Source organism: Cyprinodon variegatus, unplaced genomic scaffold (genome assembly GCF_000732505.1).
Source record: "Cyprinodon variegatus isolate N-32 unplaced genomic scaffold, C_variegatus-1.0 Scaffold499, whole genome shotgun sequence".
Classification (NCBI taxonomy): Eukaryota; Metazoa; Chordata; class Actinopteri; order Cyprinodontiformes; family Cyprinodontidae; genus Cyprinodon; species Cyprinodon variegatus.
The window spans coordinates 560,648-574,451 of NW_015150952.1; the positions used below are offsets into that span (position 1 = coordinate 560,648).

A 13,804-nucleotide genomic window follows, 5' to 3' on the forward strand; every position below is an offset into this window, starting at 1 on the left:
CTCTTTCGTTTCCATCTTTCCTATCTCCATTCCTCCAAATTCTCCCTCTGTTCCTGCCTTTCACATTCCATCCTATACCTCCTTCTATCCTTCCTTTCTCCCTCACTCCATTCCTTTCTTTCTCCCTCCCTTCTTCCTTCCCTTCTTCCTTCCTTCCCTCCCTCCCAATAAAAACATGTTTATTATGTATGAAGTTAAGGTCAATGCTGATCCCTCCAGTTTATAGGTCAGTATTGGTAGCCTTTCCTATGACTCAGTACCCATGAAGCAGCTCTCGGCCTGAAAGAGGTTGGTGACCCCTCCTCTAGATGGAGAGTGAATATCTGTTGCAATTTAACAGACCTCAGGTTTCAGCAAGGCAGAACTGTTGTTTCTATTTTAATAAGGTGAATTCTGAATCACAGACAAATATTTTAATCGAAGTTGATTTTACAAAATGTATTTTCTCTCAAATTCACTCCCCTGTTTGTTACATGACATTTAAAAAAAATAGTTTTCTTCTAATTTTTTTCCCCGAGACCCCTTTTACCTCTCATTTTAACGCTTGTCAAAAAATGTGTTCTTTTATTCTAGGGTAAATCTTCACGTTTTCGACAGACTTGAATGGATTACCACCCAGACCAATCTGATTGGCACAGTTAATTGCCAGATAATTGATAAGATTTTTCAGAAGATCAGCCTCTGCAGGGAGCTTCAGGAGTCTGCTAACACCATGTCTCACCCCTTCTTTAACACCAGTCTTTCAGGAAACCAACTGTTCACCCAGACCCGTAATTTTCCACCAATGAAAGACATTCCCAATGGGTTTTCTACTGTTGGATCTGCAAACAGTTTGTCTTCCTCTGGAGCTTCATCTGTAATTGTTGCCAGCTACATGTCAGGTCAAAACAAACCCATATCAAATAATAACACAGAACGGTTAGAGGACTCAGTTCTTAGGAGTGAAAGTGCAGAACGGGACCCTTTGGACTTGAAGGGTGCCTTTGGCATAAGACAGAGAAAGGAATTTTTCTCATCTGCAACATCCTCAACATCTCTAGGAGACACAGACCGCAGTGCTGCCAGTGACAATGCCTCTTCAGACTGGTTGCCTATATATAGACAAGCTGCAAAGACTGATGCACCCAAATGTCCTTCTTTATCTCTTACATGCTGTTATAATCAGAGTGGAGAGAGGGTCGACAACACTAAAGCAATCCCTGGATTAGATCATTCCCAGAATCCAGTTCCAAACAAATCAACTTTGTCGATTGATTCCAATAAAATGAACGGTGCTACAGAATCAGCTGCTGAAATCCTTCAGAGGTTTGGCCTCAAAGAAGATGACTTGAAAGAACTTCACTCTTACCCTATGGATCAGATCACTCCTCAAAGTCTTTCTTGCATTTTGCAGCAGATTTATATTCAAAAGCAAAAAAGAGCTACAGGAAAGCCTTCTGAACCCCATCCTCAACTACGAAGCATTCTGAAGACGAGGAAAGGGATTGACTATCGGCATTCTGAGCTTGAAAAGAACAGCAATGATAGCAGTCAGACTGTAGACAGCTTTCAAACAGATAAGGTTAGTACAGATGCTTTGGGTTCAGATAAGACTTCTTTAATAAATGCGGTACATGACCCGTCTGAACGACTGGAGGCCAAGTCCTGTGAGAAGATGACAAAACTTCTCCCAAATAAAGTCCCAAAATGTTCTCCTTTAAAAGAACCAGAGAAAGGTCACCTGGTGTCTAAATCCCCCAAATCCTCCCCCCGAGTCTCTGGTCTTCTTAACTGTCATTCAGATCCTAAACGTTTGAAGAAAGATCCTGTTAAAATGAAAATAAATCAGACGGTGGTCAATAAGGACAAGTCAAAGCAGCTGACTAATCAGAAGTCTGCGAGTGAGAAAACTGGTTTTCAAACTCACATTGGGACACATCGACTGGATGATCAAATGTTAAAGACTCCAAAAGAATTGAGACATCAAGGTTCTGCTGAAGCAGTGTCGAGCAAACCGGCTGAAGTCCAGGAGTCTTTTGCAAAACCTCTGCCAACACTTAGTGAGATTGACGACTACGAGGGAGTCCGACCGAGCAAATTTCCGCATACGTGTTCTCTCTGTGTCAAGAAAATTGAGACCTTATCGGTAAGCTAATGCTTTTTAAGATTTCATTCCTTTTTTAGAGTACATATAATATAACTATTTCTACATGTAGAGAATGAAATTAGCCTAATTATATGTAAAATTGAAACATTTCCTCTCATTTAAATGTCCTACCCTCACGATGTTTCATCCATCCATTTTCTGTCACATTTATCCTAAGCGGGCTCGCAAGGGCTGCTGGTGCCTATCTCCAGCTGTCTACGGGCGAGAGGCAGGGTACACCCTGGACAGGTTGCTAGTCCATTGCAGCCAGGAATATCAAGTGGCAGGAAATTTATTGTATTTTAAGAAATAAACAATCATCTCTTTATCCTCAGCCGGAGGCTTACAACATGAGGTTCCACATTTTAATGCAATATATGCAAACATTTTTAACCAGTTTTCAAGAATAAAATAAAGTAATCTTCAAGTCATCCATTTTGAAAAGTAGTCCTTTGCAATAGAAAATGGGTTTAACTACCAATGACAGGCACAAGTTTCACCTAAATGTATAACCTTTGGCTGCATCCGAATTTATCAAAGGGTAACCACTCTTTGGCCAAAGCAGATGTGCATCAACAGTCACCATAGTTGCTTTGCAAATGGTGCTGGAAGTAAGGAAGCAGATGAAAAAGAGCCTGAATGCCTCCTACTGATAGTTCTTTTAGAGTAGGGACCTCCTGATAATGCTTGCTAGCTTTTTTTCAAGACTGCAATCCATCGCACATCCCCGACTTCACCTACCATTGCTTGTATAGTTATATGCTGGATTGTCAATGCTTAGGTTTGGGTGATAACTATGTGGGTGTTGCATAGCTCAAAGATTGGAGATACTGATTTTAGGTGTAAATTTTGTTTTTTTTATGTAATCAACCAAAAAAAAGAGATTAGCTTAAGTCGGGCCTGTTCCCGGTGCGTGTTGGACTCCGACAGGGATGCCCTGTTTTACCGGTCCGGTTAATAATATAGACACAATTTCTATGCTTAGGCCCTAACCGTAGAGTTCCTGCCTTAAGTGGAAGAGTTTGTTGGGGCTCTGTTCATGACTGAAGAGAAAATGGAGCAGGATATCGATAGGCGAATAGTAGCGGCTGCAGCGCCCACTGCACCAGTCTTTTGTGGTTAAAAAGAGACCTGAGAAAAAAGGCAAGAATCTCTATTTACCGGTCAGTCTACGTTACTATCCTTACCAATGGTCATGATTTCTGAATCATGACTGAAAGAACTACATCCTGTGTACAAGCGGATTAAATGAGCTTTCTCCGCAGGGTGGCTGGGATCTCCCTTAGAGATAGGGTGGAGAGCTCTGTCATTTAGGAGAGGCTCGGAGTAGAGCCACTTCTCCTCAACATCCAGAGGAGTCAGCTGAGTTGGCCCAGACATCTTTATTGGATGCCCTCTAAACGCCTCCCTAGGGCACGTCCCACTGGGATGCCGAGTGGATGACCCAGGACAAGACTGAGGGATTATAGCTACGTTCACACTGCAGGCATTAATGCTCAATTCTGAATTCTTTGCTTGGTCATTCACATTTCCAAATATATGCGACTTGTACAGTTGCAGGCATTCAAAATTTCCCCACTTTCCTTGATGGGCCCTTGGCTGGTCCCTTACAATTCCTTTTTAAATATCAATAATTCTACTAAAATATTCTTCCGTCATGATTTGTGGACATTAAAATCTAAAGAAAAGCACCATTTTCTGCTCAGACCCTGTAATTCAGTGAAATGGTGGAGTCAGAGTAAAAAATTATGCAAGAGGGGGTCTTTGTGGCTGGAAGTTAGAGGGAATTTCGCTTGGAGTTTGAGGGAAGGTCGGGTAAAGATCAGATACAGGTCGCATTTGGGCAAAACAAAAATCTGATTTGGGTCACTTGAGGCTGCTGTGTGAAAGTAAACTATGTCTCTCTGCTGGCCTGGGAGCGCCTCAGGTGTCTGAGGTGAGGGAAGCGCAGGAGTCTTTGCTGAAAAAAATTTCTTTCTGGATGGGAAGTGAAACATCCTCAAATTTGGAAACCAAGTCCAGTGGATTGTTTTTTTAAATTTTTAAATCCTCTTAAAAGGCGACCCGGTGGACTAATAACTCAGAATGCATAAAATTCCGCTGGTAAAATCTTTACCAGCAGGTGGAGCCATTTCACCCAGCTCCAAGCTGACACCAAAAGGTCCATACATATAGCTCGAGACCTAAAATTTTCTGCATTTGTGGTTGACATGATGTAGAGCAAATTTAATACAATAAAACCCGCTTTTTCTCAAGAATGTCTTTATTACTGCTGTTCAAAAAAGACCTATCATTTCCGAGAATAAAAAAAACAACTTTGAGTCATGTTTGAACTGATGCAGGTTGGTCTGTCTTTTGAAGCGGCCTCATTTTTATGTGATAAACCCTGATAACTAAAAAGCACAGACTAGAGAAGTTGTTATATTACCTAATCTAGGGTTCTTGGAAAATACATTTTAAATGTTTTGTGTTTTTTTCTCTCTACAAGGTTTGGCACAACCACATGGCACACAAGAACCACCTTAAGAACGTCGAAATCTTCAAGATAAAGTCAGTTGTTACTTTTTTTTTGGTAGATGTTTGTCGGTATTTGTCTTACTATTTGATGGTTTTCTATATGCTAATCAACAGTTTGCAGGAATTACTGGACAGAACAGTTTTGCATCCTTTTTTTTCTTGAGATTGTTCTAATCCTGTACTCTGAGGTTTAGCAGACTAATTAAAGTCACGAGATCTGTGAGTAAATCTGTTGTTCTGATGGATGTAATGGATATTTTTGGTCCAACAGATACCCTCATTGGATTGGCCACACAGAAACTTTGCACAGGTAAAAGTTGTCATCTAAAGTGAAACAAACTGCAGGAGATGCAGATTAATAGTGGTCTGACCTCTGAAATCTGATGTTTTTTCCTGTCCTCCTTTTTATTTTTTAAAAGCAAAAATACCAAAGAATGGTCTGCCATATGTGACGGTTCACAACATCGTCAACAAAAAAGCAAACCAGAGAGCCGTTCCCACTCAAATGGCACCAGCAGCAATCCAGGTTTTGAGGGTCGAAGGGAGGAGTCCGGTAGCGGTTCTCGGGCTAAAGACACAGTGCGGAGATCGCGTTCCCACTCACACAGCCCCGGGTCAAACCAAAGGTTGAAGAAAAAACAGCTCAGCTCCAGAAGCAGATCCCCTTCTAACTCTCCTGCGGACTCCCATCAAGTAAAATACACTCCAGAGTCAGCAGCTAAGATTCTTCAGATAATTGGACTTGAGAAAGAAGACTTAGAGGAGCTTGACTCCTATGCAGAGGATCAGGTCACTCCTGAAAATCTACATCTGATTTTGCGTCAGATTTTCCTAAAAAAGAAGAAAAAAGCCAAAGCTACAGAAAGCCCCTCTGAACCAAAACCTAACACAAGTGTGACTTCAACCGACAGTTTAAACAGACCTGAGACATCTTTGAAAAAAAGGCCTCTGAAACCACTTAAAGGGACTAACGACAAGCTTTCTTCTAATTCTAATATTGTTGAAGATAAGTTAAAGCAGAGCAGTAAGGAAAGCAACAAGACAGGCGGAGATATTTTACCTCTGGATAATCCTTTGCCCAATCCTTGTAAGAAGAAAAAGCTGCAAAAAAATGTGAAACACATCAAAACTAACAATTTGGACTCAAAGAATCGCCCCGTGAATAAACCAGATGGTGATCAGAATAAAAAACTGAAAGACAAACTGAAAAATAAGCTTGCAAAGCCTCTCAAGGTCAAGCAAATTGCTTCAAAACAACCTCAGTCTGGTGCAATGTCAGCGTCAAAATTGAAAAAAGAGGCTTGTCCCAGCGGTTCAGATCCAAAAAGTACAAAGAAAAAAAGTCAAGGTAAAAGAGCAATAGCTGTTGTGAAGGAGCCAAAGGTCCAGATGGAGAAAAAAAACATGAAAAAAAAGCTGAAAAGGAAGAATCCACAAAATGTCAAAGGTGAATCCAAGCCTAGGAAAGCTTCCCCATGCATTTCTCCAAGCAAACCAGCCCTTATTAAAGGCTCGTTGTCCAATTACTTGCCAACGCTAGCCATGATTAAAGACTACGCAGCAGCCACGCCGAGAACCTTTCCACATACCTGCTCTATCTGCAACAAGGAATGTCCTTACATGCAGGTGAGTGATCTAGGTTTGCTTCATCACACTTAAGGTTGCAAAGGGAATTTCTTAATAGTCTTCTTTGAATGGTCCTATTTTTTTCATACATTTTTTAATGTGTTAGAAATATACAAAGGGAGGAGAAAAGCTAGACAAAAAATATCAATATGGTTTTTTGGAAATTTTATTAATAATTATTCATCTGAAAACACGGCTTTGTACACATAGCGGCTAAACCGTTTTTGGCCAATCAGGAGCATGACTTCACAAGTCTTTACAAGTCTTGTTGAAGTGCTTGGTTTGGTTTTGAGTCTGGACTTTGACTAGGCCCTTTGGCATAGATTTTTAAACCATTTTCCTGCTGGTGGGAGAACCTGCATCTCAGGCCCAAGTTTTCAGAATCTGAAAAGTTTGCTCTAAACGATCTCCTGTATTTATTTCCATTCATCTTCTACTTGGATGGTAATGAACAAAGCAGCTTCTATCAAGACTTATTATGACCTTTTTAGTTTTCTATTTTATACTTATACTTAAAACTGTGTGCATTTGTTTCATCCTGTTACATCGAGAGCAAAAATGGTTTACAATTTAGGGTAAAAGACGTAGCAGACTCTTTCCATTAATAGTTGATGGCTTGAGCTGCACTTTGTGGAACTGAATTCAAACTGCTTTAGAATTACACCCAGATTTTTACCCATAAGAAAGCCTCTGAGACCACAATGTCGAAGTTAAGGGGATTAAATACATTTTTATATTATTCGAATTTATCATTGTTTAAAAAAAAAAAAACATCTGCTTGATGCCTAGTTTCTTTGTGTTTGTCTATCTAATTGAATTCCATTAAATTTTGTGAATGTTTGTGACTTGGCATGGGTAAAACAGGAATTACGATGTGTGCAGGGACTCCTTAACCAAAACTTTAATGGTTTACCATATGTAAAGAGATTTGCATTTAAGATTGAATTTCATCTGTGTAAATATGCTTTTATTTTGGCTCCCAGGATTGGCTGTTTCACCAGAACAGCAGCTTTCACCTTGAGAGCTGTGGAATCCTCCGGGCCCAGTAAGTCCTAGCCTGATGTCTTCCACTTTTAAATATTTGCATTTAGTGCCCTTCTGTATTATGAGATTATAAGTAATTATTTCAGTTGCATTTCAGGTGTTTGAAACCAAATCTATAGATAAAATATAATATTTTACTGTATAAAATAAAAACAGGAAAAATATTTGGATTTCTTGGATTTATTTTTTTTAACTTATTTGAATTGAGGAGTTTATGTCTTTGGATTATTATTTATTTAAAGAATCTGGCAAAGAAGTATGCATATTATGGCTTAATTCATCACAGTATTTAAAGGTGTTTTTTTAGTAATAATCAGTTGGAAAACTTTAAAATATGCATTTATTAAAAAGAAAAATAAGCCACTCATATAGGACTCAAAAAACAGAAAAACAATAGGAGTGATACACACAGAAAACAAATAGAGAATTTACATGAAGCAAAAGAATGAGCTGCATGGAGGATGCTAGCAAAGTTATTTATAGACCCCTGAAGCACAGCCACAAGGATCATCACCGGTAATTTACCCCGTATTTCCTAATTCACTTCATTGGAGTTAAACTGAGGTACATCAACACATCAAACACCCTGCTGCCTTGTGTCACATCATGGAAAGATTTTTAGAAATCAGCCCAGGCAACAGGAAGGTGGTTGTTGACAGAAACTAGTTCTGCTGCATCATCATAATTGTAGCTGAAGGAGCTGATAATAAGGTTATTAATGACAAAGCAAATCAAATTTGTACAGACATGGACAGAAAGGCTACTATGTGAGGAAGAAGCCACTACTCAAAAACAGATCACAGTTTGTAAATCATCTGAAACTTCAACTATTGTGAAATTTCCTGTGGTGTGATCAAACAAAAATGTATACATCTGGTCATTATATTTGCTGTGAAGCATGGTAGTGGCAGCATTGTGTTGTGTGGCAATTTCTCAATGTTTTTCCTCACATCAGCGTCACTATCATGTCAGTTTCAATTACTGACAAAGGAAGTAGAAAAAAAGTTAGTCTCCCTCACTGTTAAAACGAAAAAGAAAAAGTGTCTTGTTGTTCTGTATGTTAGCAACTGTCTACAAGTTTGTATGCTAAGCTAAAGCAACTCAGAGGTTAAAGATTTGGTTGTAGATCAAACCAACATTTTTAAAAAGAAGAACTTGGAAACTCTGAGTTAAGCTGGAAGAACAGATTTGTTCCTGTTCTCGGCTCAAGGTGGCAATAAGTTGGAAAAAAGTTAGTTTTGTTTTCATGTATATATACTTTATGAGATGCTTAGCTGTCAAACGCAAAGAAACATAACAGCCTCATAATGGCAGAGGAGACATTTTTTAGACTAATAAGGAGAAGGAGGAGAACAAAGTGCTTTATGTTAGAAGATGAATCATACTAATGATCATTTTTGTTCATATACTTTCCAATGGCCACTGCAGGCAGTCATCAAACTATCCATTACGTAACATAAGAGGGAATTCAACCTGTTTGTGTGATATTTGCTATTTCATAAAAGCATCCCAATCTTGACGCATCCTACAGCTTTTCTGTGACATGCTGTGAAAAGAAACTTCTCCCCATTTGAGAAAAAAGCAGCAAGAACCCTCTATACTAAAATAACGAAATGACATCATTCTCTACAAATATGTTCTTCAGCATTTTAAGGATATACATGATTTTTTTTTTCCTTTACCACAGATATCCACAATGGGATGGAGACGTTCTGCCGATACTCTGGTAAAAATCACCTTTGTTACACAAAGTGAACATTTTCCCTCCTATGTGATGAATTTCTTTGGTTATGCGGTTCCTTTTATCGTTAAAGTGCCGACAGTCGTTCACCATCACTCAGCCCCCGTCATTATTACGGCTCAGAGAGTGGAAGAATCCGATCCAGAAGTCGTTCCCGCTCTTCTTCATGCAGCTTGCCCTCTCACCATTCCCCGGATGGCCGACTGTCAAGGTCCAGGTGCAGATCACGGTCCAGCTGCCACCGCCGCAGTGGGTCCAGAAGCAGAAGAAGGAGGAGCATCAGCAGATCCAGATCACCTTACAGCTATAGATACTCTCAGAGGTTTGTCAGAAGAATATTATAACACAGTTGATTGGAATCACATTAAATAGTGGACTAATGAATTTTTTTTTGTTAATGATAGATGAATTTGCTAAGTCATATTTTGCTGTTTCGTTAGATCTCAGTCTCTCAACGCAATAGAGTATCCCGCTCCACTCAGTCTTGCTCACATTCAAGAAGCCATGGGAGACGGTCCTTCTCTGGCAGGAGAGACCAAAAATGAACCTTATTATGACAAACCTACAGGGGTTGATTGTCCATGGAGAGGAGTGAGGAAAATAGACATGAGTAACATCAGGTATGATAAGCAGATGTTAGCTGGGATTAGTCGTTAAAAAAGCAAATGTTTTTGTGTATTTATCCTTACAGTAGTCGCAAAAGTCTTCGAAAATTAACTTTTTTGAATGGCTGTTTCCTAATCTGTTTTGTTTGTTTTTCGTCTACCTCTTGTTTTAAAAGAGTTTTGACAGGATGAAGTCAGCATCCTCTTCACCATTTGGCAGCATCATCAACCAGGACCTTGTAAATAGGATGGAAATTATGCCCACTCCCTGCCTAATCATTGGTTGCAGTTAAAGCACAATTTGATACACTGTTTTTATGTTTTATAAGAGTTTAATAAACAATATATGCAAAACTTTTTCTCTTTATATTTTGTTTGTATCATCTGTTCTTTAGCTCCATCTTATTTTAAGATAAACTTTTTGTTTATTGGTGTTAATGAGGAAATTCCGGCTGTTATGTAAAGCTGAGAGCTTAGCTCCTATACTTCCTGTATTTGTCAGGGTCTTGGCACTCATGAGAATTACATTTTGATATCTAAAATGTTCATTTTAGATAGGAGGAATACTGTTAAAGATGTCGGAAATACATATATGGTCAAACAAATATATGATAAACCAGCCCCTTAAAATAGGTAAAGATTTGTAGATATCTGAAATGTAGTTCTTACAAGTATAAATTTGATTCAAGATTACTAAAAAATATAATTCTACTGGTAGAAATGTAATGAGGGAGATCTTTAATATAATTCTGACCAGGAACATTGTAAATGTGACCATTTAGAATGCTTTAGTGCCATCTATAATAGAGATATGACCAGTCAGCCTGCTTATTTTATGTTAAAATGGAGCCCCATTATTCTTTCCAATTTTTGTAAAAATGTTTTTTTATTTTTTTATTTTTTTATTTATTATTATTATTTTATATATATATATATAAAAAAAAATATGTTTCTTAATACCTAAAACTGCATTTTAGATAGGAATTATTCAAATTTAGATATATGAAATTCCAATTTAACTAGTCATATATCAGTAGTTGATATCTGTAATTATTTTTCTACTAGTAGAAATATTATTGATGTCAGTAATTGGATTTCTGGATATCCAGAATGTTATCTTCATTTTTTTTATGCATGAAATTGTGATTTTGATTAGCAGTAACTCTATTATTGAGATCTGAAATAAATTTTCATCCACATCAGAATTCAGTTTTAGATGGGAAGAATGTTATTTTAGATATCTGGAAGTTAAAGCCCAATACACGTGAATGGGAAGCGTGACATCATTCATGCTAGTAAGAATTACTTTTGCTGTAAAATATCATAAGTTGCAAAGGATCGTTTACCTTTGTTGGTTTATGCTATCCTTACCGCTGCTCTAATCAACAGTGGTGTGAATCTTAGGTTTTTTATCTGTACATCATACAGCTAAAACTCTTTTGGACTGTTATCTGAGTCTAACAGTTGCAAAGAATACCTGAATAATGTGACAGAAAACAGTGGATGGAATTTCACAGAAAATCTTTATCTTTGGCCAGCACAGTTTTCAAAACAGTAAAGCGTATATCAAAGGTCTTCAAAGGTCACTAAAACAGAAAACAACTGAATTTCAGTGTAGCAGAACTGTAAGCTTCCATAAAAAAAAACAAAAAAAAAAACGACATGAGCAAACCTATACCACGAGAAATGACAGAAAAAAAAGTTAATCTTCAACAAATGGTTCCATCAGAAATAAGAGATTTGTTAATAACTAGGGGTTATTCTATAGGCGACAGTGGAGTCTGATGGAGGAGTTTTCCTTGAAACCGGAGGATTGTTAGTTCAAGCCCCGGTTCTGGGTTCAGTGTCATTGGACAAGTGTCAGCCAGGACAAGTTACTCGCATTTCCTGCTGATGTTGGTCAGAGAGCCTGGTGGCGCCAGTGTATGGCAGCCTTGCTTCTGTCAGTGAGCCCCAGGGCAGCTGTGGCTACAATGTTGCTACCAACTATCAGTGTTTGTGTGAATGGGGTGAATGACTGAATGTAGTGTAAAGGGCTTTGGTCAAGTCCTCTGACTTGAAAAGTGTTATATAAGCAAAGCCCATTTATTCGGTAGTAAACAGGAGATTAGTAAGAATAGTTCTACTTATTTAGGAATGAATCAGAGAGGAGTATAAGGAGAGAACTGCCAGGGTCCAATGTGGTGGGTGCATTTCCAGAAGTTTGCACAAGACAAGACATTTGGTGTAGCAAGATGAAGAATGTGAGGTGGTGGAGCGGGCAGGCTGGAGTGTATCTTTGGCATCCTTCAGCCCAGCCAATGATAAATCGATCAAGAAGCAGCAAACATAACAGTTAAAACCTGAAGAAAATAAAAAAGAACCAACTGTAGAGACTACAGGCATATGTTACTCATGAAACAATGAATGAAAATTCTGCAGCTCATTTATCCCTAATGCTCTAATGCACAGGTATAAAAGTCGTTCCAGAAAGGGCCGTGTGGCTGCTGGTTTTCTTTCCACCCAAGCAGTAGCACACCAGACTCCATTCATCCCATCAAGTCATCAGGTTAAGACTAGACTCACCTTTCTGGAATGACTTTGACACCCCTGCTCTAATGTGTGGGGGTTTGCCGTTTTTCGGCCAATTCTCCAGTCCGGCCACCGTAGTCATGCGTGTAGTATAAAGGGTAACAAGGAGCGATTTGCCTCTCACAATCCCCTCCCGATCAAGAATCGTAAGGTGGGGTGAAATAAAAATCTAACAGTTTAATCCAGGATACAGTGCAATCAATGTTTTGCGGTTACTGCTGAAATATGAGGGAGAACACACAAAGATAATTTTACTGGAGAAGTCATAATATAAAAGCAGTCAGCAACCCTTCAAAAACAACTTGTCCATTGCAGTATTGCAAACGTCAAGTAGTGGCACTTGATGTTTGTTCTGCCTAATTTACATAATGAGGCAGAAATGCATACAGAAATGTAAAAACGACAGGCAGAAATAAATAGCATTGAAGAAATAAATAGGCTAAAAAAAATACAAAGGAAGAATAAAACAGACAAAAATAATAAAACATGCACATCAATGAATATTTTTTTTTTATGAATTAATAAATAAAGTTGGAGATCATAATGGACAATAAATAAGGTAATTGTTACAAATGCAAATAAATAAAGAAGCTAAATAAAAGAGATATATACATTTATGTCTCACTGTTTAATTTTATTTATACCTGCATTTATTTGTTTATTGCATTTTTGGGGGGCAATTAATTGAATGCTTATTTATGTATTTAACATTTATTTATTTCTGTATTTATTTTTAAATATGGTAGAGCTGGTCCTCTACCTGGTCCATAATAGTCTTGGAGGATATTTAACATTCATGCTCTGGCTCTGTCCAGTGTTAAAAACCCTGTATAAAATCAACTTTGATCAGATATGTGATATTAATTTTTCCATCCCAAATCAATCAGGTATTTCTAATCTACAGTATTGAATTTTTGTTTTAAATTCCCACACTAAACACGGCTCATATTGGAAGGAATTTGCTTCCATCTATCGGTCAGAGAATGAACTTACAATCATTTAAAATTTAATAAAGTACAGTGTGTAGAAGTATTCAGCCCCTTTTCCCTACGACTTTAAATGCAACCAACTGCCTTCAGAATTTGCCTGCAGTGGTGTCAAAATTACACACAATTGTTACTGAAGTAGAAGTATAGATTCTGCAGTTCAAAAACACTCTGGTAAAAGTTGAAGTATCAACTTGACCTCTTAACTCCAGTAAAAGTGAAAAAGCATGTGATCCAAAAACTACTTAAAGTATAAAAGTATAAAGTAACCTTTAAGAAAACAACCAGATGCCACTATATAAATTTAAAGCTCAATTTTTCAACTATTTCAAAAAAATACTTTCTGAGATAGGGCCAAGGATGAAGGCCTGTGTCCGACCTTTCAGACATTTCATACATTGTAGCATGGCATAGACAATTCACGTGTGCAGTTTGAAGAACACCTGCTTGCTTCTTATGATTTCCTTTAGCTAACCAATGAGTGTTTGCGTTATGTGACTCATCCAGTTACACTGGTTTTCACTAGATGTGGATGATGCCAATGATCTGCATTGGATGGCGCACATGACGTGAAATAAATATTTGGCCG

General features: G+C 38.1%; 1 protein-coding gene across 1 annotated transcript in view; it reads left to right on the plus strand.

Annotated features, from left to right (window-relative positions):
• Positions 1-10,020, plus strand: part of LOC107094670 (zinc finger protein 638-like) — a 15,219-nt gene extending 5,199 nt beyond the window's left edge. Inside the window, exons 2-10 of the mRNA XM_015390444.1 lie at positions 574-2,125; positions 4,614-4,675; positions 4,914-4,952; positions 5,062-6,268; positions 7,252-7,313; positions 9,000-9,038; positions 9,127-9,375; positions 9,494-9,673; positions 9,835-10,020. Of these exons, the coding sequence (XP_015245930.1) occupies positions 713-2,125; positions 4,614-4,675; positions 4,914-4,952; positions 5,062-6,268; positions 7,252-7,313; positions 9,000-9,038; positions 9,127-9,375; positions 9,494-9,673; positions 9,835-9,850 (3,267 nt within the window). The 5' untranslated portion in view covers positions 574-712 and the 3' untranslated portion in view covers positions 9,851-10,020. The remainder of the gene's footprint in view (positions 1-573; positions 2,126-4,613; positions 4,676-4,913; positions 4,953-5,061; positions 6,269-7,251; positions 7,314-8,999; positions 9,039-9,126; positions 9,376-9,493; positions 9,674-9,834) is intronic.
• Positions 10,021-13,804: the final 3,784 nt, after the last annotated feature.